This window comes from Ostrea edulis, chromosome 9 (assembly GCF_947568905.1).
Source record: "Ostrea edulis chromosome 9, xbOstEdul1.1, whole genome shotgun sequence".
Taxonomy (NCBI): domain Eukaryota; kingdom Metazoa; phylum Mollusca; class Bivalvia; order Ostreida; family Ostreidae; genus Ostrea; species Ostrea edulis.
Window position 1 is genome coordinate 38,500,540 of NC_079172.1, and position 17,155 is coordinate 38,517,694.

General features: G+C 36.9%; 1 protein-coding gene across 3 annotated transcripts in view; it reads right to left on the reverse strand.

Moving 5' to 3' along the window:
* The window catches only part of LOC125659401 (uncharacterized), a 25,419-nt gene continuing 8,264 nt past the window's right edge, over positions 1-17,155 (reverse strand). For 2 of the 3 annotated variants that reach the window (XM_056149142.1, XM_056149144.1), the window contains exons 11-20: positions 13,231-13,542; positions 12,650-12,777; positions 9,149-9,228; positions 8,193-8,513; positions 7,200-7,396; positions 5,637-5,832; positions 3,719-4,116; positions 3,401-3,526; positions 1,735-1,864; positions 1-620 (exon numbers count right to left, since the gene is read on the reverse strand). In XM_056149142.1, the coding sequence (XP_056005117.1) occupies positions 548-620; positions 1,735-1,864; positions 3,401-3,526; positions 3,719-4,116; positions 5,637-5,832; positions 7,200-7,396; positions 8,193-8,513; positions 9,149-9,228; positions 12,650-12,777; positions 13,231-13,542 (1,961 nt within the window). In that variant the 3' untranslated portion in view covers positions 1-547. Of the gene's footprint in view, positions 621-1,734; positions 1,865-3,400; positions 3,527-3,718; positions 4,117-5,636; positions 5,833-7,199; positions 7,397-8,192; positions 8,514-9,148; positions 9,229-12,649; positions 12,778-13,230; positions 13,543-14,902; positions 15,108-15,441; positions 15,533-15,678; positions 15,741-15,832; positions 15,929-16,318; positions 16,792-17,155 lie in introns of those variants that run through there. The other variant, XM_056149143.1, reaches the window with a different exon arrangement.

Consider the following 17,155-nt stretch of genomic DNA (forward strand, 5'->3'; position numbering starts at 1 on the left):
TATAATTGTTTGTGGATTTATTTCATAATAGTTTCTTATTGTATAGTGATAACATAATAGCTGTTGTTTAAATCACACTTCAGAATAAATAAATAGACAGCGAATTCTACTCTCATTCATTAAATAACTCATTCATAAAGTAAACTGAAACTGGAGATCACAACTTACATCTAACAAATAGACAACTGGCAAAACATAACAAATCTGTAAATATTAAATCTTGTCCTTCATAGTCAGGAATGTTCAGTGAAATATGTAAATCAATTCTGATCACAGGAATGTTTTCTAATTATATACAACCACTGTCTTGTTTTATTCACGTTATGAACACTTGTAGGCCTTTATCTAGCCATATTGTTTGTACAAAGGTCAAAATGGCAAGGGCAGATCAGAACATAGCTATAGAAATCAAAATGTCTTCTGAATATCGTGTTTCCAAAAGCAGCTGAACTGGTTCAGACTCGTTTTAGCCTCATCTTTATCTTGTGGAGGGCCTGATCAGCCACGAGTGGAATTCTTCCAATTCTCCAACCAATGGGAAGCAAGCTTAGTGAAGAGCTTTGACCTCATTTTCCTCTTCGCTTTCTCTCTCTTCCTCATCATCTATCAATTCATCTTCCCTGGAGAGAAATCAGAAAGTGAACAAGTATATGTGTCAGTTTAATTTTGCAAAAATCAATATATGCACCCAGGGGTGCATGAGCCGAGTTGCATGGAATACATTGTAAAGTCAGGAATGATGTGGCATATTTATAATTGTGAAGAACTAATTTCAGTTTTAAACTTTTCAAGTTACTGTCCAAAAATCATATTTGTCTAAAGTTTTCAATCTATTTTCTGTCACCTTGACCTTTGACCTTTTTTCTCCAAAATCAATAGGGGCCTCGTTTTGCTGGTATCCAACAATATATCCAAGTTTCATTTGATTCAAAATTGAAATTTTTCGAGTTATCCTCCTGAAACCAAATTTTTCTGAAATTTTCATTCTATATTCGGTTACTGTGACCTTGACCTTTGACCTATTTTCTCCAAAATCAATAGAAGTCTTCCTTACCTGGTACCCAACAATATGTCAAAGTTTCATTTGATTCGGATTTAAATTTTCTGAGTTATCATCCGGAAACCAAATTTTTCTGAAATTTTCATTCTATTTTCTGTCACTGTGACCTTGACCTTTGACCATTTTCCTCCAAAATTAATAGGGGTCTTCTTTACCTGGTACCCAACAATATATCAAAGTTTCATTTGATTAGATTGTAAACTTTTCAAGTTATCATCCGGAAACCAATTGTTGACGCCCGCCCGTCCGCATCAGCAAACCAATAGCTGAGTTCAACTTCGTTGCAACTCGGCTAAAAATTGTCTCTTTAGGAAGGGTGGGGGTGGGGACAGTTCTATTACATACAGACCAAACCTAACATTCATTTGTTTATACACAGTGATGCCTTTAAACAAATGCTTTTATTTTGAAAAATATATATGATAAAGATATGTGAGAATTCAGATGTATGAACTGTAGACTAAAGCGAGTATCAAAATACAATTGTTGGTGTAGCTACATGTACTGAGGACACGCCCAACTGTCAGTATCGTGGTTTGCAGACAGGTCTATAGCTTATTTTGATTGACTTACCGGAGTCGCCAGTTGATGTAGCACTACATGTACTGAGGACACGCCCACCTGTCAGTATTATAGTTTGCAGACAGGTCTATAACTTATTTTGATTGACTTACCGGAGTCGTGAGTTGATATCGTATCCCTGGTCTTGTTGACTCATCCGGCTGAAGGAGCGACTGCTTCCCGTGCTTCCCTCGTCATCCGTATCCGGCATTACAGTACTCATCCGAGAAATTTGCCCATCAGCTGAAGCAAAAGGGCATTAAATAAAACTAAAGAGTAATGTTCAGCAGCTTCATTTTAAAAGTTTATCTAATGAGTGATGTGAAATGGAAATGACACTCCCGTCCCTCCTTCATATCACATTTTGTGCCCCCTTCCCCGAAACACCTGTAATTCCTCCCTGTCATTCAGCCCCTACCCCTAAACACCTGTAATTCCTACCTGTCATCCAACCCCTCCCCCTAAACACCTGTAATTCCTACCTGTCATCCAACCCCTCCCCCTAAACAACTGTAATTCCTACCTGTCATTCAGCCCCTCCCCCTAAACACCTGTAGTTCCTACCTGTCATTAAACCCCTCCCCCCAAACACCTGTAATTCCTACCTGTCGTTCAGCCCCTACCCCTAAACACCTGTAATTTCTACCTGTCATTCATCCCCTCCTCCAAAACACCTGTATTCCTACCTGTCATCCAACCCCTCCCCCAAACACCTGTAATTCCTACCTGTCATTAAACCCCTCCCCCAAAACACCTGTAGTTCCTACCTGTCATTCAGCCCCTTCCCCTAAACACCTGTAATTCATCCCTGTCATCCAACCCCTCCCCCTAAACACCTGTAATTCCTACCTGTCATTCAGCCCCTCCCCTTAAACACCTGTAATTCCTACCTGTCATCTAGCCCCCTTCCCCTAAACACCTGTAATTCCTACCTGTCATTCGGCCCCCTTCCCCTAAACACCTGTAATTTCTTCTCGTTATCCTACACATTCAAATAAAAGAAATGTATCTCTTAACTGTCATCCTGCTCTCTTGTCCAAAACACCTTTCTATTTTACCCGTCTATTTGCCCCATTACACCCGTGTCTCTTACCTGTCTATTTGCCCCATTACACCTGTGTCTCTTACCTTTCATCCTCATCCCTCTTGCATAACATCTGTGTCTTACACCTAAGATACTGCTTCTCCTGCAAAACCCCGTCTCCTTAATGTGAGCCTGCTCTGCCCCCTCCATAACAATATTTTTGTTTTGACCTGTAATCCTGCCACTCTCCCTACCTATTTTCCAAAATACATGTACAACACTACTTCCTACCTGTGATCCCCTTACCACACATTCCCTATCTGTGATTCCACTTCAACATCTGTTTTATGATTCCCTACAATCTATATTCCTTACCTGTGTTCCCTTATAACACCATGCCCCTACAACACCTGTGATCCCTACCTGTGATCCCTTATAACACCATGCCCCTACAACACCTGTGATCCCTATCTGTGATCCCTTATAACACCATGCCCCTACAACACCTGTGATCCCTTATAACACCATGCCCCTACAACACCTGTGATCCCTTATAACACCATGCCCCTACAACACCTGTGATTCCTTATAATACCTGTGATCCCTACTTATGATTTCTTACAACATCTGTGACCCCTTATAACACCTGTGTTCCCTACCTGTGATTCCTTATAACACCTGTGTTCCCAATCTGTGATCCCTTATAACACCTGTGTTCCCTACCTGTGATCCCTTATAACACCTGCGTTCCTTACCTGTGACTCTGCCGGACTCTGAGGCCAACTCCCACTCCAGCCTACTGAGACTCTCCTGATCCTCCAGATTTCTGTTTTCCTGGTCCCCAACTGTGTCATACGAGGATAGATCCTCCCCATCAACAACTGTCAAACAAAATACAGGGGAGGATTGCTCTCATTAATAAAAACAAGTCTAAACATCTCAGCATACAAAATAACATTTTTCTAGCAGACCTTTAGTAGACCTGGATTAACTCAGTTTCACAGTTTACTTTTTAATACACATAATCTTGCCTTAATTGGTTTTGAATCTCAAATGAATGTAAAAAAAATTACCTATGGCTCTGGAAGCAGGTCTTTCTAATTCCTCGGCTCCTGGAATCATTCCTCCTGAACGGGAGGATGCCCTTGCAGGTCGTGGGGTTATCCCAGAACCAGATCTACTGCTAGCCCTCGCCCCCATTTGATCCACACCTTTGCTGCTCATACACCCATCGAAAGTTGCAGAGGATTGTAAAGCAGTAGGTTGTGCAATATTGTGCGGGTCAGCCCTCGATGACCCTGCTCTAGGGGTGAGGTGAGAGGAACGACTTTTAGAGTTTCTACTAGCCTGTCTGTTGTTTTTTTCTTTTGGAGGTTCTGGTGATCTTTGGTTTGTTGACAGATAGCTGAGGTTTCTGGTAAACTCGGGAAGTGTGGAATCTCTCAGCAGAGAATCACTGCGACTAGGAGCTCTACAAAGACCGCATTACTGTCATTACTGTCACTACAAAGACCGCATTACTGTCACTACAAAGACCGCATTACTGTCACTACAAAGACCGCATTACTGTCACTACAAAGACCGCATTACTGTCATTAATGTCACTACAAAGACCACATTACTGTCATTAATGTCAATACAAAGACCACATTACTGTCACTACAAAGACTGCATTACTGTCACTACAAAGACTGCATTACTGCCACTACAAAGACTGCATTACTGTCACTACAAAGACCACATTACTGTCATTAATGTCACTACAAAGACCACATTACTGTCACTACAAAGACCACATTACTGTCACTACAAAGACCGCATTACTGTCACTACAAAGACCGCATTACTGTCATTAATGTCACTACAAAGACCGCATTACTGTCACTACAAAGACCGCATTACTGTCACTACAAAGACTGCATTACTGTCACTACAGAGACCGCATTACTGTCATTAATGTCACTACAAAGACCACATTACTGTCACTACAAAGACCACATTACTGTCATTAACGTCACTACAAAGACCACATTACTGTCACTACAAAGACCGCATTAATGTCACTACAAAGACCGCATTACTGTCACTACAAAGATCGCATTAATGTCACTACAAAGACCGCATTACTGTCACTACAAAGACCGCATTATTGTCACTACAAAGACTGCATTACTGTCACTACAAAGACCGCATTATTGTCACTACAAAGACCGCATTACTGTCACTACAAAGACTGCATTACTGTCACTACAAAGACCGCATTACTGTCATTATTGTCACTAAAAAGACTGCATTACTGTCATTTTGTCACTATGAGGATTATATTGTTATTAATGTCACTAGATCTACATTGTAATTCATGTCATGTTCCTTTTAATTTCAAATTGATGCAAATGTTCTGTATAGTGAAACAGGAATATAATCAATGTCTTAAAGCTGTTTTATTTGGGTTTAAGACATTTTCGTGACATTTATAAGAACCTTGTTATTGTAAACATTTCTCACTGTCCTTTGAATCAAATGCCTTTCATATTGAAGTATAGGTGAAAAGAAAATCTAAGACTGGACCAGATATCGAACCCGGGGCCCTCACATTACTAGTCAGGTGCTCTTACTACTGACCTACCCAGGCTGATAACCATGGTCCGTATAGCCCTAACTACTACATTTCTCCCTCCTTTGTCTTTGCCCTCAAAGACACACAATCCAGATTCTTTTTGCCCCTGGCAGGACAACCTGCAGTGCAGGGGTGGTCAACGGGACCAATTGAAGTAGAAATGAGTTGAAAATCCATGGCTGGACTGAGACCCCTGCATTACTAGTCAGGTGTTCTAACCACTGAGCTATTCAGGCTAATATCCACTGTTCACATAGCCCTAACTACTACAATATCTATTGAAGATTATCTCGGTCACAAAAAGTCACTGCAAACCAGTTCCTCACCAGTAAATTGCGAAATAAAGCTGTTGTGAATAAAATTTATATCAATACCTTGGTGTCGGTGTTTTATCATCTATTCCTTCTGTGTTGCTATGGTAGCTGTTAGCATCCATGATCATATCAATTGCATCAGTTTCCATGGGAACAGCCAATGGGTCCTCCACTGGCTCTATCTGTACAAGGTCATTTGGTACATTGTCTGCGAGACTGCTGTCTGGTCTCCAGGAGCGAGGGGCCATCTGATACACTAAATGAATTAGAATGTGGAAAAATTAATAAACCAAAATATCTCCCATATAGTATATGCCATTCAATTCACCTGGTAAACATACTAGGTATTTAGGAGTTGTCTCTCTCTTTAGATAATGGACATCGTCGCAAGCCTGTTTACACTACATCAAACGCCATGGTTTGAGGTAGGGTAGGTATACTACTGGACTCGGTCACTGTGGCTAGCGATGATGGATAATGGATCACATGTTGCTAACAGCAATCATGAAAATATGCATTGCAGTTGTAGCCATTGGTGACTTTACCAGCAATATAATATATATATGTAACACCCCAAGAAACACACATGCATGCCTCATTGTAGCTGCTGATTTGTAGCTCTCTCGGAGGATATCGGGACAGACACAATATTTTCCCAGAGTGTGAGAGATCTGCAGCTAGCCCGATTAATGTATACTGAATACAAGTTACCAAGAAGTACAAATAAATGTAGGAAATACAGATACTGATAAATTAAAGCTTTCCTGAATGTACAAATATACTGTGGAATCATTAAAATTCGTGGTGGCTCAATTTTCGTGGAATTCGTGGGTACCCCTCACCCACGAATTTACATCCTCAATGAATAAAGACAACTATTTACATTCCAGCGTTATCTTTCTTACAAATATATAAATCCAGGAAATTATGTCCCCACAAACTCGTAAAAATTCAGCAATCCACGAAAATTGGCCCCCACGAATTTTTTCTCTCTCATTTAGCTATTAACTTGATTTTTTCTCTAGAGCCTCATCTGCTATCAAATCATTGATCGATATCTAATAACATAATTTGTTATCATACATTGGTTGATAACTTATAATTTGTTATTATATATTGATTGATAATTTATAATTTGTTATCATACATTGATAAATAACTAATTTATTATCTAATATTGATAGATAACTTATGATATGTTATCATACAATGATCGATAACTTAAAATGATCTGTTATCATACATTGATAGATAACTCAATATCCTCATAATTTTTTTGCAACATAATCTGCTTATAGCGTACGTCATTGATTGCTAATTCAAGTTATTCCTTATTTGCCTAACTTGCTAGATAAAGCAACAAAACTTTACTTCTGCATTAAATGCCCTGGGGCCCTTTTCACAAAAATCTTAAAATTAAGATGAAAATTTTAAAACATTGTCACTCTTTTATAATTCTTTGCTCACATATTTTGAATGAGCAAAATTAAGTACATGCATTGGTGGTGACACTCAATTCTTACTCGGGGCACAGTTGCACTCACTTGAGTATAAGGTAGAGACAGAAATTGCATCTTAGTCGTAAGATTTTTTGTGAAAATGACCAGATATTACATTACTCACGTTGGTTGCTAACTTTCATTCTGTCGTCCTTCGCACTCTTAGCTCTGGATGGGGTCATGACCCTGTCCTGCTGTGCTGGAGTAACACCAATCATAAACAGCTCTTCCAGGGGAATGCTTTGTTGAACTTTGACCTCTGCAGACATCTGGGCCACCATACTTAGTGCTTCACTGGGGGCTTTTGTCAAACAGCCTTCTCTGTAAATAATAGTCCTATGAATATTACTACATTTCACCGGGAACTTTTGTCAAACAGCCTTCTCTGTAAATAATAGTCCTATGAATATCACTACATTTCAGGTTTGCTTAGAATAGTGTTTGAATCCACCTCTTTGCTTGTTTACAGAATAAGAGTCCCATGGGCCACAACACTCACCTGAGTCACTGTGGCCATACAGAGATGAGACATGAGAAAAACTTTCAGTGGACAATTCTATATTCACACATAATTATAATGATTATACATGGCTCAGGGTGAATGTATACCAATTTCTATCATAATTTGAATATTTAAATAATATATTTTGAACAGATTCTAAAAGTTTCCCAAAGTCATTTTTGGATCTTTCCTATAGATATTTTCTAAAACATTAAAATCTCCAATGTGGCCTGGCCTTGGCATAAGGGGTTTCTTAGGTCTGAAGAAAATAATGCTAATGTACCATCATTTTTTTTTTCTTCAAAAATGAAATTTATTTCTTGAATGTATTCAGTTTTTTTTTAAAGCGCTAACATGAGGATCATCAAACCTGGTACAGTAAGACACGCTTATTCTGTAGCAAAGTACTGGGGACAAATAATTTAGATTCGTTATAAATGTAGTACAAATATAGATATATCCAATAAGTTCATAATATGTTAAAACATGAAAATCCCTTCACTGTAAGTGTGAATTCATTATAAGCTAGCGTATTCATTGTATTCATGTTTTATTGTACTATAAAATGTACTCAGCACATAGCATTTAAATGTTGACCACAAGAAAAAAAATCACCCTTCCATCCGAGATCCAGCTCGACTTCTTGTTCGTGATGCGGGTCTTTGTGAGTCTTGTCGACTCTTTGCTCGACTTGATGGCGGTCTAGATTTGGCAGAGGGAGGTCGCACCTTCCCAGACTTGACCCTCGTCTCAGATTGTGATTGACTTTGACTACTGGTCTTGACCTTAGCTGACCCCAGTCTGTCGTCCAGTCTGATTGGTGGTTTGGCTGACACATTTTCTGGGGAGGCGGTAATGCTGTTGGCCGTTCTTGATGCTGTGCGGTGGATTGATGCTGTTTGATTATGTCTTTGCGTTTCTCTTACACTTTCCTCACTACAAATATCCAATTTTCATTGTAGATCATACACACTCTGTTTTTTTTAAGGTACAATATTCTATAGAAGTTTGCATGGTCCATAAACAGTGACATTTTATAATTTTGCACTCTGAATATCATGGTCTTATTGTGGTTTGTTATATATAAATGGTACACCAGTTTACAGCTGAAAATGTTGGTAATGCTGAGGATTTATCACTGGCAATAAAGCAGATATGAAAATGTGAAAAAAATATATCACAGGGCTTACACAGTATTGTCATATTTGATCAATAAACTGTAGATGTAGAATATGCATGCCAAATATAGATTAATTTTGATGCCTTTTCTTACACCTATAAGCTGCATTTGATTTAGAAACATACTTTTCATGGATTTTTAAAAAAATGCTTTCAATCACTCTTATGGTTATATTTTGCACCACAATCTCACCTTGTCTGATTTATCAAAGACACATAGTAGTAATTCTTGTAAATTGTTTATCACAGCCTATACATGCAAAATATTCCTGAAAATCTTATTTTCAAGCAAAGCAACTTTGCATATTTTCTCTATTGAAAATTGATTTACAGTATCCATCATGCTGTAAATTGATTTTTAACGATGGAAGTCAGAATCTTTGATTACAGACCCATCCTTTACAGTCCAGGCCTCCAGATCTCCAGATTCCTCTACCATGAACTGCGTAGTCTCCTCAATGGTGGGGTTAGTCTGTAGATAACAATATTTATATCTGTATAGTGATACACTGAGTGGTCGCCTCAATGGTGGAATTGGTCTGTAGATAATAATATTTATATCTGTATAGTGATACACTGAGTAGTTGCCTCAATGGTGGGGTTAGTCTGTAGATAACAATATTTATATCTGTATAGTGATACACTGAGTAGTCACCTCAATGGTGGGGTTAGTCTGTAGATAATAATATTTATATCTGTATAGTGATACACTGAGTGATCGCCTCAATGGTGGAATTAGTATGTAGATAATATTTATATCTGTTTAGTGATACACTGAGTGGTCACCTCAATGGTGGGGTTAGTCTGTAGATAACAATATTTATATCTGTATAGTAATACACTGAGTGGTCACCTCAATGGTGGGGTTAGTCTGTAGATAATAATATTTATATCTGTATAGTGATACACTGAGTGGTCGCCTCAATGGTGGGGTTAGTCTGTAGATAACAATATTTATATCTGTATAGTGATACACTGAGTAGTCACCTCAATGGTGGGGTTAGTCTGTAGATAATAATATTTATATCTGTATAGTGATACACTGAGTGGTTGCCTCAATGGTGGGGTTAGTCTGTAGATAATATTTATATCTGTATAGTGATACACTGAGTGATCGCCTCAATGGTGGAATTAGTATGTAAATAATATTTATATCTGTTTAGTGATACACTGAGTGGTCACCTCAATGGTGGGGTTAGTCTGTAGATAATAATATTTATATCTGTATAGTGATACACTGAGTAGTCACCTCAATGGTGGGGTTAGTCTGTAGATAATAATATTTATATCTGTATAGCGATACACTGAGTGGTTGCCTCAATGGTGGGGTTAGTCTGTAGATAACAATATTTATATCTGTATAGTGATACACTGAGTGGTCACCTCAATGGTGGAATTAGTATGTAGATAATATTTATATCTGTATAGTGATACACTGAGTGGTCGCCTCAATGGTGGAATTGTATGTAGATAATATTTATATCTGTATAGTGATACACTGAGTAGTCACCTCAATGGTGGGGTTAGTCTGTAGATAACAATATTTATATCTGTATAGCGATACACTGAGTAGTCACCTCAATGGTGGGGTTAGTCTGTAGATAATGATATTTATATCTGTTTAGTGATACACTGAGTGGTCGCCTCAATGGTAGAATTAGTATGTAGATAACAATATTTATATCTGTTTAGTGATACACTGAGTGATCGCCTCAATGGTGGGGTTAGTCTGTAGATAACAACTGAGTGGTCGCCTCAATGGTAGAATTAGTATGTAGATAACAATATTTATATCTGTTTAGTGATACACTGAGTGATCGCCTCAATGGTGGGGTTAGTCTGTAGATAACAATATTTATATCTGTATAGTGATACACTGAGTGGTCACCTCAATGGTGGGGTTAGTCTGTAGATAACAATATTTATATCTGTATAGTGATACATTGCATGAGTAGTCACCTCAATGGTGGGGTTAGTCTGTAGATAATAATATTTTTTATCTGTATACTGCGAAAATCCACCGAAGTGAAAAGTCTATCTGTTAAAGAGTGATCAAATAATTCTTTTTAAATTTGTGGTAGATACCTAAAAGTTCAAGAAGTAATTTCTAAATGAAATTTAATTTCAATTTATTTATTGACATCACCATCTTGGAAACAGTCAAATTTTTGTCTCAAAAATAAAGGAAACTTAATTTCATATAACAACACATATCACTAAAATTGCAAAAAAATTAAGTTTTCTCATTTGATGGATATTTATAAAAAACACCTGCACGGTGCTATATTTGATACACTACTATTATATGCCCCTATATAAAACATCAGAAATTTTAAATGTCTGTCGTGATAATTTTATTATAATATGTAGAAATCAATGCCTCCTTTAATGATTGTTTCTAAGATGCCACATAATGAACAATTTCCTGCAATTTCTTTAAAATGCAGCCAAAAAAAAAAAAATTTGAAATACATGTACATGTATTATCCATATTTTGATTTAACAATGGAACACAGAAGTGCTGAGACAGTATTTCTACTTATTATATACTTTCAATTTCATCTCTTCTTTTTTCTTTAAAAGTTTGCGGACATATATCACACAATATATGCCTGGAAACATTCCGACCCGCAAATATTACGTCACTATCAAATTTCTACGCCGTTAATTTTCAAATTTTTCATCTTTTACTCAGTTAAACCGATAAAGTTATTGTTAAAAATAAAATTATTGTTAGTTTCTAAATGAAATTGAAAGTATATAATAAAAAGGTTATAGACTTTGTATGGGAAATATGATGACCTCGTTTTTTGTCGTGAACGGACCTCGCAAGCTCGGTCCATCTACGCGCCAAAAAACTCGGTCGTCATATTTTCCCATACAAAGTCTATAACCTATAAATATTTCACTGATATATCATCATTTCACCCATTACACAACGTGTCAGTAAAAGCGTCTGATCACACATGCACTTAAAGTTTTCCAACCAAAAAATCTTAAATGAAATACCACATTTTGCTGAAAATAGCAACAAATACTAAATAACATCATTTCCATGGTGTAATTACTAAATAAATGATTGATTCCTGAATATTAAATCAGTTTTGGAACAAAGTGATGTTCTGAAAGTTATATCAGATATATAGCTCCAACTCAAGATGTACATGTAGTTCAGAAGGCAGAAAATAGTCACTATATCGCACATAATCCTTAGTAGCATCAAACACAGGCAATACGCAAGTTCCGAGTTACCCAAAAGTTATTTCCCTTTGTCGAACTCTTTCGCATTTTATGATGTATGGTGGGTACACAATGTATACATTATATCGTACACTGGCATTGTACATAACGATTACGTACGATTAATGTAATAAAAGCGTAACTTTTGTTTATATCAATCACTGGTATGCATATTTTGGCCACATCAAGCATAATTTGTTTGAATAAGATCATCAAATTGGCTATTGAATCATTATTCGTTTTCTCTTCTACATGAGTGACGCTTTTATCAAAGAAAGATGGCAATTAACAATATTTGTTTGAGCCATTTTGTTATCCAATACTCATAAACTCACTAAAGTTGCCTTTTCCCTGAGATAGGATGGTCTCAGAAACTCTGGATATCATCTTTTAAGAAATAATACAATGATAGTAATTAGCAAATGTACCCACTGTCATCATATTTTACGTCATAATTTACGGAAGAGTTCGACAATTGGGGAACTCGGAACTTCCGTATTATATCGCCCAGGTTTGAATATACTATTAAAGAGTATAGTCAATTCGAACCCAAGCGATATAATTGCATGTGGCTTCAAGCAAAAAAAAATTTCCTTTGCAGCAGAATCTACTACTGTCTATCTTGCTAGATTCTACTGTTTAATTTCACTTACTGTAATGGTATCCAGTTCAATGATAGAAATGTTGTCTTCGTCATGACGAGGTCTCCCCTGATTGGTGTTGGAGGACACTTTGGCAAGTTCATAAAGGGCATTAAAATTAACTCTCTCTTCTAATTCTCCTAAAACACAACAGGAAAGAATTTCAAATTCTGCAAACACTTTTATCATGTGACAGACATTTCTGCTTTATCTGCAATGACAGGAAATCTATAGAAATTCACATTGGTGCACCTTAAAGTTCACATGTACATGTATAATCATAGAATCACACACATAAACAGTGCATGGATTTCTTCAGTACATGTTCATTATACATAGAAATATTTTTAAAAAGTGTAATTTTGTACAGTTGAACTTTGGTATTTTGAACACCAATATCTTAAATACCATGGATCTGTTGAAGTGATTTGGAAGTCCTAAACACTTATTCTTTTAAGTATCTTACCCTTGATATTTCGAATCCTCGGATATCTGGAAGTTTTTTCCAATCCCCTTTAGTTCGAGATAACGAGGTTTGACTGTACCTCTGGAATTCAATATTCTATTTCCAGGTATTTTTGTCTGACGCTTACCTTCTATATCATCTTGCTCTTCATTTTCAGCATAAGCCCTCTGAGGATAGGCCTCGATCCGAGGGGTCTGTTGGCTCCGTGGAGTGAAGGGCATCTCTACCTCACTGTGACTGTCCTTAGGCATGGAGAAGTTCAGTCGAGGAGTGGAGGGCAGACTCATTCTGGGGGTGTCTGACTTCTCAATGTCTGTCCTCCGGTGCTTTTTTATCAGGAGGCGCTCGGCGTAACTGAGGTTGGAGGAGAACTTGATTTCTACAGGTGGAGCTTCCTTGGTTTCAGTGCCACTGTCAACTCCTGTTGGAACCGAATGACCTACAATTGTAGATAGAAACTTCAGGTTTACTTGTATGAAATACACTGTTATTAAACTAGTCATTTCATAGACTTCCTTAAATTGTAGGACTGTTTTCTGAATCGAATTCTGATCTGTGATGACAAAGGTATAGATTGTCTAACTCTGGCACATATCATTGTTTTTCAAAAGTGGTAAGGAGCCAACTGCACGAGAAGTTGACAATTCACAAATGTCTGAAAATATTTGACAAGCAAATTTCAAGTGGGGGACCTTGTTGATTTTATCTGTTCAAATGCTTACATTCTCATATTTCCACTACCATTCAATACAGTACTGCTATAAAAGAGGAAGAGGCAATCACCAAGCCAATTAATATATCCTACTTTACACGTAAAAATAATGAAAAATGTACATTGGCATAAATGGGGGGGGTGGGGGGTGGGGGGGGGGGGGGGGGGGTGGGGTGACAGGTAACGGGTAGCTCAGTGGTTAGAGCACCTGAAAGGTAATGGATGAGTCCTGGTTCAATTCCAAATCCAGCCATATATTATCAAACAACAGATTGTACCATAGCTTGTCCAGATATTTATGATAATTAAGACTCCCTGGCAGGGATGGACTGGAATTTTTGTCATCGAGTTTAAGACTATTTAAGGAGGGAGGAATGTAGTAGAATTGGTGTATACCGGTAGTTCAATGGTTTAAGCACCTGACTAGAAATGCAGGGGTCCTTGATTAAATTCCCAGACCAGCCAAATATTTTTTCTTTTCCCTCTACATAAAGCATCCATTAACACACCTTGTATCTACAGCATAGTGCCATAAATGAGTCAACTTTTATTTATTTTACTATATAATTCATTGAAAATAACCACTTTTCTAAATCATTTTTATAAACTTCTCAAGATTCAATTTTTAGCAACTTTTACACTATTTTAACAACACAAATATCTGCAGTTTATAGTCTCAAGTGTCTTTTTTCCCTAAACAGCATACACATTTTATATGACTGTAACAACACCACACTCAAGGTTTCGTTCCACTCTTACAAAAGATTATATAAGGAAATGGAATGCTAAAAGTTGATGTTAGAGTTTCATAAGTCATATTTCTGCAATTGTTGGTAAAAGTTCTAAAAATCATGGATAGAATTTATGTCCAGATCTTTTGTAATAAATATTTTAGATTTCATAAAAGTTAGAGCAAATATAAATTCTGAATGATTGTTCAAACAAAGGATATTTTTCAATGAAATATACAGTGTAGAATGTGAAAATTGACTCATTAACGGCACTACGCTGTAATTTTATAAATTCTAAAATACAACACCAGTGCTTAAAATGTATTTTCTTAAATCCAAAGACAATCCATACTTACGAGGAGTTTCCACTTTGAGAACTTGAGGTTGTCTGGTGGCCTCCGAAGCTGGTTCCCCGGCCTCAGGTTTGCCTGATCTCCAGGCAGCGAGAGCCTGTTGGAAAGAAGCGGCACTCTCTGACTCATCATAATTTCCGTCAAACAGGGAGGGGCCATCAAAAGATCCACTGGCGCCCTCTGGGCTGTTCCTTCCATAGTCATCAAACTACAAGATTTTCATTGACAATAAAAAAAACTGCAAGTACTGTCAAGAGGAAAATGTCCTTGTGGGTTAAGTTTTCTTTGTATCTATAATCAAGACTGTGATTGCAAAATTATCCTAAAGTCCAACTAATTACTGTAAATGTAGTATATTTAGCATGTATAACATTTGGCGGAAATTATGTTTTTGATATAGCGCTTACTGCAACCAGATTTCACATTTACTTAACAGGTATGCATTAAGTGATGTACTTAATTTAGTGGATGTCTGCCGCCAACAACGCTAAAAAGAAAACGCCGCTGAATGTTTATGTTTACAGCATAAGATAAACACTTACTCGAACTCTATTGACAACAGAGTTTGCTGGATGGATTGCACTATCAGAGGGGAGACTTTCAAAGTTTTCAGAGGAATCAATTTCATAATTCCTATAAGAAGAAAAAAAAAAATTTCAGATGAAATTACATTTCACTTTTGGTACCTATGCAACTAAATTTTCAGTCCATGTGATAACAAAAACCCATGGCTTGATAACACATTGTCTGAAATACTAAATAAAAGAAACAGGAAGTACCTATTGCCGTTGGTAACGGGTGGGGTGGGTCTGGGAGACATACACTGCCTTGGGCCCGTTGCCTGCAAATACACCATAGGAAATTTTATTTCTAAAATGATTACAAATTCATGGTTATATCACAGACTCAATGACCAGATTGCTATGCACTTACAGACACTGGTAAGGACCTATGCTTTTTCAGGGCCCCTTTTAAATGAAATGCTGCAAAACATCCAGGACAGTAGTACTCGGAACACTGAACACAATTCTGAAATCAGAAATAAATTGTCATTTAAGTAAATCAACAAAAAATAGGGATATTTAAGCATGAAAATCTTCCGTATGAATACAGGCCAAATCTAATTATATCAATGAAAGTTTATCATCATTAAATTCTTCCTTTCTCTGATATTTACTTAAATCTCAGTAATTTCCTTCAACAACAACCTATGATGAAGAGGATATTTTTGCAGATTGATGGATTTAAAAAAATTTTGCTATCTTATAGGAGTGTAAATGTAACAATGCATCCTCAGCTCAATAAAAATATTGCTTGTCTGTTTACTCCTGCATACAAGAATCTTTGCAACTGTTTCTGCCATCTTTATTCATTAATCAATATACGCACGATTTTAAAGTAAATCAAATCCCTTCGTACCACAGCAGCTTTTTTCTCCTCACACTGGCCACACTTAGGACCCTTGACCTTTTGCCTTGGGTCAAGGACACTTCTTGTTTGGCAATAAAGGCCATTGTCCCTGGTTGACTGGGCCTCTCCTTGATGTCTGTGAACAGATATCTTAAATAAAACTATTATGTTTTTTGTGTGTGGAAAATTAGTGTATCTTCCTTTGTGTGGTCATCAATTAAGTAACAGAAATATATCATAATTTCACTCTGATATGCTATTGTTTTCCTGAAATGTATTTTGAAAAGGATACATATTGCCATATACATTTCTCTTTATTTTAGGTGTTTTCAAGTCTTATTTCATTTTAACCGCAAAATGCATTTCAATCCATTCTAATTTCTAATCTTGTAAATATCATGCAGACTAAGTGTGCTTTCATTAAGTAATACATGCAATACCAAGCGGTGTGTCTTTCAGGACTTTTACTTTTCTTTTACCAGAACCCTGTAAAATACAATAAACATCAATTACTTATACTTAAATAGACAGCTGCTATTTCTAATTGTCAACATTTTATTCCACACTGAGGCAACTGTAACTGAAATATTTGTGATTCTTCATGTATTTGGTATATTCTAATGATAAAACTCAGGTACAGACTAAACAAGACGAGTTTCTGAAAAACTCAGGTACAGACTAACACAAGTCGAGTTTGTGAAGATGAGTGCACACTAGTCTACTGACTCGTGTAGGTGTTCAAAAGATTTAAAACTTCAAAGTAGTTTTAATGCTCGGGCCTGTTGGATGCAATTCTAAAGTGAAAATTTATAATGAGGGGCACCTCTTTGCCAAAGTTTGATTTTA